General features: G+C 41.2%; 2 protein-coding genes across 2 annotated transcripts; one reads left to right on the forward strand and one right to left on the reverse strand.

The window, feature by feature from the left end:
- Positions 1–55: 55 nt before the first annotated feature.
- On the reverse strand, positions 56–3,472 carry epdr1 (ependymin related 1). The gene is made up of 3 exons (XM_080465522.1): positions 3,059–3,472; positions 2,187–2,395; positions 56–1,794 (listed from the first exon to the last, which is right to left on the reverse strand). The coding sequence occupies exons 1-3, from the start codon at positions 3,295–3,297 to the stop codon at positions 1,601–1,603; spliced, it is 642 nt and encodes a 213-aa protein (XP_080321648.1). The 5' UTR covers positions 3,298–3,472; the 3' UTR covers positions 56–1,600.
- A 1,355-nt stretch (positions 3,473–4,827) lies between these two features.
- Positions 4,828–7,310, forward strand: nol7 (nucleolar protein 7). The gene is made up of 8 exons (XM_080465533.1): positions 4,828–5,028; positions 5,192–5,252; positions 5,518–5,573; positions 5,671–5,696; positions 5,795–5,873; positions 6,019–6,140; positions 6,496–6,573; positions 6,924–7,310. Exons 1-8 carry the CDS (start codon positions 4,844–4,846, stop codon positions 6,995–6,997), a joined length of 681 nt encoding a protein of 226 aa, XP_080321659.1. The 5' UTR covers positions 4,828–4,843; the 3' UTR covers positions 6,998–7,310.
- Positions 7,311–9,544: the final 2,234 nt, after the last annotated feature.

A 9,544-nucleotide genomic window follows, 5' to 3' on the forward strand; every position in this document is an offset into this window, starting at 1 on the left:
ATTATGAATGACAAATGTCTGTATTTAAAAACAATGACGCTAAGACCTGAAATAAGATTTGACCTCAATTTAATCTTGTGAGGACTGGACCAGCAGAGATAACTAAAATACTCAAATTCTTTACTTAACTATGAATATACATATTGGGTGTTTAAAAAATATGTTGCACATACACAAATGATAACAGTTTATTTTAACTCTTTATCAGTGTCAGCATAGGCGCACCAGTTTATTCATCCATTGTACTCAAGACCACCTAACCTGAGACTGAGTCAAAACCAGAGCATCCCAAGATCAAGATCAAGATCAAGACCTCACAATTGTGGTCTGGAGTACTAAAACACTATTCACTAGCTCATGATTTAACTTGTGTCATAGTTTTAGGTCAGAAAACAATAAAAACTTGTTTACTGTTACTGGACTTTCATAAGAAAAAAAACAGACTAAAATACTGTCAGGTTGAGCGATTTGTCCGTCTAATTATTTTCTTATGAATGTATTTACAACTTGTGATTAGGTGACGTGGGAATGTTTCCCCCGACGATGTCATCTTTATAATGTTTTCAGAGAAACAACTGAAAAAAAACTGCTTTACCGAGAGACCGTTCTCGTGTTAAAGACTCAGAAAACCTGAATAAAGAGCAGAAAGGCAGTCATTCTAACAGTCCCAAACAGTTGCTTTATTACAGAAACACTCAGTAATGTCCAAACAATGAGTGATGTTATTGTGACATTTCGACAAAGACTGACAGACTCGCAGCAGCACAACTAACTGGGCGGACAACCTCAAACAAATCATTGCATATGCAAAGATCATTTTGCGAGGCACTTTATTTGTGTTATGGAATAATTACATTTGTTAAATCTATTTGATGTGAGCGAAAAAAAACAACAACTCAATTATAGCTTTTAGTCACATCTTAGCTTGAAATTGAGAACCAACCCCTTGGTGCTATTTGTGAGTTTATAGAGAGCAAAAATGAAACACAAATTTATCAAACAGTAAACTAGAACTGAGTTCAGAATTACTCATTTTAAACCGTCTACCCCTGTGTAGATTCTGCGGCTCGAGGGCTTTACGTTCCAGTACATAGTGCAGAGTTTTATACAAACAAAAGCACCACTGTGCACAACATTACATCCGTCTGGAATCTTCTGGAAAAGCTAAATTCTCCATTTTTATTTGTAGTGCTTCAATTAGTAAAAGGAAAAAAAAATGATTTTAGGAGATGAGCAGCTTAATACAAACGCTGTTAGTGTTTTTTGATGTCTGGATAGAATGGATCATTTGAACATTGTTGAATTTTACTTGCATTTACAAAAGCATTCTGATACTTCAAGTGATGTAAATAGAGGTTCAACACTGGTGGAAGCTGGAGAAGCAATATATTACTAGTCTGTCATCAACACGGGGAAATTTAGGCTGAAAAATGTGTATTTCAACTTTGATACTTTTAGGAGTCTTCGAATTGTGTAAAAGCGACTTCCACTGCTGCTCAAGCCTTAATTTGCTCCTCACGGCGAGTGTTCAATCATCAATAAAGGAAATAATCGTAATTCTAAGTGAGGTTAATTATCAAAACGGAGCTCCGGCAGGGTTTCAGCACTCAAACTCCGTCATCCTCTCCGGCCGGGCTGATTGGCAGGTGCTGGGCGGGCTGAAGATGTCGGGGTCGCTGATGCCCAGCTGGAGGTTGAAGAAGCGGGTGGAGGTGGTGACGCTGCTGTTCCTGGTGTAAGTCTCCTGCACCGGGTAGCAGTCCTTCATGGTGTAAACACCCACCCAGGTCTCATCTGTGGGAGAGACATGCAGATGTTACAGCAGCTCAGAGGAAAGCCCATGGTTATACTGCGCCGTTTAATGTATGAACGTCATGCAGAACATCCACAGTGACGAGCATGAGCCTCACCCTCTTTTTTGACATTGTCATTAAGGTGTTTATCGTTTCCATTTGCACTTGAATGGCAAGAGTTGTCCACGGTTATTTGTTCAGATTCTTTGGTTCTTTGGTTTATATGCCAACATTTTCTGCATCTAAGAACTTTGTAATCAGTGATTTTAAAACTATTTATCATTATTATTTGTTGCAATTTCAACAAAAGTCAGATTTTTAGTTTTACATGCTGCCTTTGTCCAGACTTCAGAGCACAGGGGCTCCAGGCCTGGATCAGAAAATGTGACTCACGCTGACGTGCCGGCTTCCTGTCCGACCACTCCTGAACCTCCACACGGTCCTCAGGTCCTCCGATGAAGTACTGGTCCTCGAAGGTGGAGTTGTCCGGGATGTCGAAGGGATCGAACGTGTCGGCCAGAGCAAGTTTTGAGCAGTCCTTTGTCTTCTGATCAATCTGGAACATCACCATGCTCTGATACAAGTAAATGTACTCGTAAAACCTGAAGCAGACAAGCAAAGAGCAGCAGGACCGTGAGATTGAAGCTTATGGATGGATAGACGGGCTTGTTATGCAGACTGTAAAGCTCGACTGAAGAGAAGCATGTCATGACTAATGTTGGCTTATATGCTGTACTATAGGTGACTTAAGCATATAATATTACTTCATATATATGTTCTTAGTTTCTTTTTGTTATAAGAGCAATTTATTATAGTGTAACACACACACCGTATCCCTGATCAATGTGCTTTCACACACTGGTTCTGTTTCATTGAATTTAAGTCGTTGAGGGTAGTGGTGTGCATATAGTTTTGGCGGGTTGCTTATTTTGCTTTCAGTACAATGGGGTCGAGCTGAATTCAAAGTGAACAAACCAGAAGAGATTAACAGGCTGTGGCCTTGTTTACCAGCCACAAAATATTTCAACACTGCAGACTTCAGTCCAGAGTCTCAGTGTGTCTGCTGCGTGTACACAGCAGGGTTATTAGAGGGTATCTGATGACCCTGCTGGTATAAATATACATTTATAACAGGAAAAAACAAATAAAAAATGTTATAAAAGCAGTTATAATATATGAGTAGGTAAATATCACCATTGTGCTGAAACATCAGTTCAGATTATTACTGAACTGATTCATATTAATAATTCCGTTATTCCCTGTACCTCTGACACGGGGTGTGTTTCTTGTGCTGCTGCAGGACTCGGATCCTCTGGTTCAGGCCGTCATAAGACACCGCGGCTCGGTTGTTCCTGCCGGTGCTGTGGTCGTACATCACCCACTTTCCCTCCCACTGCAGCGGGGCGACGCACGGCCCGGCCACTGCCCGGGAGCCGCCCTGCCCCGGGAGGCCGAGCACTGACGCCCCGGCCGCGGCCACAAGCACGATCAACAGTCGGTACATGGAGAGAGTGGAAACTGCAGAGTCCCGTTATCCGGTCCGGTTGTTGATGCACCTGCTCCGCGTGGTGAAGATCACAGCAATGACGGTCGGAAGATGTTTTGCGTTTCTACTTCACAATAAAACGCTCCCTGCGGTTTATAACAGGCACGTTGATGTGATTCTGATCTCCGCCACTAGAGGGCAGACCAGCACCACCTCCTCTCCGTCACTAACTAAAAGCAAGTTTATTATCTGAGATTGTTGCCTTCTTTCTTATTTTCTCTAATATCACTTGGAAATATTGGTGGTTGTGTGTTGCAGTTTTTTTTTCTCACATCGTAACATATTATTTATTCTGGTTTTTTCTCATGTTACAATGATGTTATATTTGTGAATCATTCTCCTCACATCCTATGGTGCATTGTCATTATCATAAATTTGGTTGGAGTCTCTGTTGCTGTTTCTAGCTGGTGTATATGGTGTACATGTTCGTGCTTGAATCTCTTCGGATCTTTTTTTTTTTTTTTTTTGCTGTAAGATTGAAATTGAAACTGAAATATGGCAAATATTGAAGTCCCGAACTGGATTTTATTAAAGGTTTATTTCTGATGTGTCCAATATTTGGATCCTGGGCCAAACCTGTCCTGCAAGAGGCTCCAATCTGTCCCGCCAAACCAGCAAGCAATAATTTTTTTTTAAACTTGTCGATTTTAGATTGAAAACACATTTTTGAAGACACAACACATCACCTACTGAGCCTATCTCGTTTACACCAGAAATTATCATAAAAAATTATTTTATGTTGAGATTTTAGTCATTTTGGGTAGTGATTGTTTGTTTTGTGACTATATCAACATTTTTATCACAAATACTCTGCAGAACAGCAAAGGAAATCTTTAAAAGTTTAACTTTAAATGTTATTATGGCAAAACTTTACCAGTTCAGTCCACTCAAGTTGAATTTGGGCTGTGAACTCAAATGTATTTGATACCCCTGGTTTATTTGGTTCATAATGAACTTGCTACAATGGCCTTCATTTGATTTGCAACTGGTCATATCTCGTCTGATTTATGCGTTTCAGTGAATATTAAACGTGAGTAGTTGTGCTTATTTATTATATCTATATTTATATGTATTATATGCTATAATTAATATATTATTATTTTGTTTATTATTTATTATTATCTATATTTTGATTAAGTCAATTTCGGGGTTTTATTGTTTGATTTGTAGAGGAAGTGGCTCTTTTTGAGTTTGTTTTCCAGGCACAAATTGCTTGTTTCTCACATGAGATCTGGCAACACACGGCAAACATATATAATATATTTGTTTGACAGCTTGTGGAGCTGGAAGAAATTTCCGAACAAGCAAATTCCTTTGAATTCAAGAGTAATAATTAACAACATGCATTTTCAAAAATTTCTAAGTGGCTTTACAGGAAAAAACGAGCACAGAAACGTTGTAATAACCAGACTTGGCAACCCCGATAGGCGTCATAATAGCTTATCAGACAGCCAATCACCGCTCTTCTTCCGCTTGTGCGTCATGCGTCATTACGCAGACCAACATGGCGAAGAAACAACGTGGTAAGTCAAATTCTTCCTCGAAGAACATGGACAGTGGAAAACAGACGGCAAAATTAAATGTACCGTTCGAGTCCAGTGATGATGAGGCGCCGGAGGAGGTCACCTTCGAAGACTCCAAGGCTCAGGCCTTACGGAGCATGATGGACGCCATGGAAACTGCCCGCAGGTAGCGAGCTCGCGTGGTGGTGTTTCTTTCCTGCTAATGGTCGAAATACAACTAATGTTCACCGCATATTCTGACTTCCTGGGCTCAGTGCGTGCTTTGCTTTGCTCATTTGTTCCGGTGGACGAGATAACGGGTTCTCAGTAAAGCGTGTTTATTGTTACAGGGAGAAAGAGGAGCTGAAAGAAAAGAGGAGGAAAAGACAGGAGCTGTTCCAGGAGCAGAAGGTCTGTGCTTGTCTTGTGTAAACATATACACGTTTTAAACACAGAGGTCCGGCATTGTTGAGCATTCACAACAAACCTAAAAAGACCCTCTAATACAATTTCTGGTGTAGTATTGATGAAAACACAGTGTGAATGTGTTTGCATGCTGATATTTCAATGGCTGCAGACTTACATTTTCTCCTGTATGTGGATGCTGACACCAAGCTGCCTTTTTCCAAATGGAAGCGTGGAGTCTTTGATTTAGCTGCACATCATTTCCCTACAGAAAAGAAAACTGCTGCCCGCTGACGTGTTGGAAGAAATCTGCTCGACTCCTTCAAAGTTAGTCCACTTGTCTGATCTGCACTGTCGCCCTCTAATTTTGCATGTTCACCTCGTTCTTTGCTCTGTCGAGGTTTAAAACTGCTTTATTTTCCAGGAAACACAAAGACTCTGGAGATGAAGGTAAAGGAGAAAAAAATAGTCTGTGTGACTTCAAACATTTAGGTGATTTTCAGCGGGATGGTTTTCAGATAGTTCTAACTTAATTCACTTGTTTTCAGCTGAAGAGGAGCAGCAGGAGGACAAAGAGACGCAAAAGAAGAAGAAAAAGAAGAGTGGGAAAGATCTGCATTCCAGAAAGTATGTTTAATCTGCTTTTCATTCTTCATTTTAATCCTAACTCATTGCTAGGCACTTAATTGTTTCAAATGTATTTAAGTGGAGCGCTACAGCAAAGCAGGTGACCTTGACACTCTTGACACGCACGTTTCGTTTTGTTTGACAGTCTTTCCCAGGGAAAATACACGGTGACGACGACAAAGGCACAAACGACGTCCGTCCAGCAGCAGGCGGCTGCAGACTTCATCCAGTCCCGACTGTACGGACCAGGAAGCTACAGGACTACAAGTAAGCTGACGGCGTCAACACTGCAGCTCAGATCTGTGTGAACAGAGCCAGTATGTTAAACCATAGGCTGTATAGTTATAAAGTCACTATATAGCATTATCCCCTGGTGTTTTCCAGTTTACACACCTACTTGTAAGTAATAGGATATCAGCAACTGCAAGCTACACTCTGTGGCAGTAGTCTGTCAAGACTCTGATCTGCCTCAATTTGAGCTTTGCTACAGTGACGTTCCATCTCGTCCCATGAAGACGTCCGCTCTCCAGGGCGATCTGCTGGGAGGAAGGTGGCGACACGTGCAGTTTTCAGTCTGACGTGCAGCTCAGCTGTTTGACTCGTTTCTTCCCTTTCTTCGCAGACAATGAGATGCTCTCCCTCCAGAACAAGAAGGGGCAGAACAAAACCGCCGCGGTGCAGTTTGTCAAGAAAGACTGGGGTATGTACAGTGAGAGAAATCACTTTGGGAAAGGAAGCATTCAGCCTCCTCTCCTTAGCTTATTGGGAATTAGAAAGTTCCTTGCCATGGCCGCCACTTAAACACTTCCGGGGTTAAGGAAAAGTGGATAGGAAAGGAGATGGGACCATTATTCGTATTGGAAAAAACAAAAGGTTTTTTGAAAGAGAATGAAAACTCAGCCTCTCTTTTAGCGTTCAGCTGGAAGCAGCAGTGAATAGGTCGTGATTCTCTTATCGTACATTTTTAGTAAACGTAAAGAATTCATAGCAGGAGCGCTTGTGTGTGCTGTTCTTGTAAAATCATTCTCATAGTCTCCTCCTTCTTTCCAGCCTGTAAACAAAAAGCCAAAGCGGAGAAGGAGAAGAAGAGGTGGATCCACAAACAGAAAATGTCCCCCTGTTGACAGGAAGAACATATTGACACTGTGACCAGGCTGAGAGGCCAGAGACTCGACGGGAACGCCGCTAGAGCCTGAACGCTTCAGATCTTCACAAAGACTCAAGGAAAACATTGAAATGCCATCAAAAAGTCTAAAAAGACCCACAGGACACGAGCCTTGTCAGGTTTTAGTACAAGGCAGTTTTTTTGTTTTTGTATTTTTGGTTAAGTGAAATGTTTCTTTGTGAGCATAACAAGATACAGAAAATAACCTGTAGTGTAATTTCTGTGAAATGTTCAATAAAAAGCCAACGGGCTGATCTGTTCATTGTGCTGTCCAGACGTCTACTCAAGTTCATAAAGAAACCAACCTTAGCCAATCTAGTGTGGAAAGCCCACAGGTGACGTAGAGGCAGCGTGGGTCGATCTGCTACATGGAGCGGCATGATGAGCAACCGTGGTCCACCTGGTCGTCCAGACCACGGGGGTCTGCAACCTGTGGCTTGGGAGCCACATGTGGTCCTTTAGTAGAGGCTCCCTGAAACTTTCACTAAATTATACGTAAACATTTTGTTTACACACCAATCATTTTCAAAATGACTTAACTCTTAGATTAAAAAAAGGCACAACTAAATTGAGAGCCTAAAACCACAAAATAAAAATGTCTAGATCACTTGAATTTCTAAAAGGGGGAAGGAAAGTTTAAAATCCTGTCTTGTTTAACTTTAGTCTGTGTGGAGTAATGCTTGGAAGGCATTTCCCTCTGGGAATGTATTTCTAAATGTCGGAATTTTTTAAACACAGGGAAAAAAGAGATGAAACCACTAAAATCGGGAACAAACTGCTGAAATTGATTAAATATTTCCCATCTTAAATTGTAATTGAAACTTCATAAATACAGCAAAAGAGTTCTTGTACGTGTTTCAAAAGTAAACTTCAGAAGCCATGTTGGCCTCATTTTGAAGGTGAAATGGCTCCAGGTAAATTTGATTTGGTAGAAAGTGGCTGTTTCAGTGATAAAGGTTCCAGACCTTTGTTCTCGTGTCACTTGTCCGTGTGTCCTTGGGGGAATTAAACCGCTCTCATTGGAGGTCGAGCACGTTGCACGGCAGCGGTCGGTGTGTGAGACTGATTAACGGTGTAAAGCACCCTGAGACTGCTGAATCAAGGAAAATGTGTTAAATAGTCCAAAAACTCATTCTGGATTTGATCATATAGAGTAGATATATGCTTGAGTGTGTGTGGATTAATTGTATTTTAAACTCAAACTGGCTGAGTTTTGAATACCAAAACAAGAACCTGCCGTTGCACATCATGTCTGATGCGTGTGTGGCTTCCTTACTTGCATAACTGTGGTAAAACTCAAGAAAATATTCCATTTACTCCATAAAAACAATAAAAGGCCCAATTCAGTGCATAACTTTGGTTAAAGATAATGTCCAAACTCATTTTGTTCAAGATTGAAATCGGCTCAAAGTAAAGAACTAAATTATTTGGAAAACAAGTCATCTGGGATTAAACTGGAGTCCACACGTTTACTGGAAAGCAGGACACAGATTTGAGCTCCCGGCATCATGCAGCATCCACACAAGTTCTATCATTTGTCATTTTTAATATAAATCTTTTCACCCTCACACAAATTGCACATTTTTTTTTTTTTTTTTTTCTCCAAGTGGACACACAGTCAAGCAGTGGACAGCTTACTGGTTGACATCTTCCTTATACACTGAACTGGCTAAAAGAAGGATAAAAGGAAAAAATCAAAATCAAAAGACATCTAACTTGATCTTACCACCACTTTACTATGGCATGCATAGGTTTCAGACCTTACTCAGAAAGAGACAACAGACACTTTGTCTAAGAAGTTTTCTAAATGATGCCGTGACTGCTTGCGATCTGCCAAGAAAGAAAAAAAACAAAACAAAAACAAACCAAAGGTACAGAAAAGCTTGGTTTCACCGTGAGGATAAAAGTCATTTCCTGGCTCCTGGAGGGAAAACTAGGGGTTAAAAAAAAAAAAATAGATGTCAAGTCTCGAACAGTCTCAACGTTTCTGTTAAAGTGATGAGGACAAGCGCACAGGGGTAAAACAGCAGCTGCAACATCGACTCCCTATTTGGTTCAGTGCGGTCGCCACAGTGGAGCTGACAATAACGGATGCTTTCTGTCCTTGTTGCTGCTTTTCTCAGTTTAATGCCAGAGGGAGGAAACTACAGCAAAAGTGAAACCAAGTGGGCAGAAGCAGCTCTCCTCTCTACGAGATGTTAACCGGTGTCGGGGGGGGGGGGGGGCTTCAATAATGGGCGAAGCGGTACGAGAGATCCATGTAGACCAGGGCTTGTTTAACATGGACAGGAAAAGCTTTTCTCTGCCACCCGACGCTAAAGTCAAACTGAAATTTGAATGTTTTCAGCCGGAAATGAGTGAATCGGCTTTTAGTTCCAACATAATGTGCCTGCGAGTCTTTTCTTTTCCTCGCCACCAAAATGGAAAGAAAATATTGAGACAGAAATGACTGAACGTGATCCAAGCAAGGGGGGGGGTTCAAATTAGACTGTCGAGTAATGCAGTC

Source organism: Lipophrys pholis, assembly GCF_963383615.2.
Source record: "Lipophrys pholis genome assembly, chromosome: 1".
In the NCBI taxonomy this organism is placed as follows: domain Eukaryota; kingdom Metazoa; phylum Chordata; class Actinopteri; order Blenniiformes; family Blenniidae; genus Lipophrys; species Lipophrys pholis.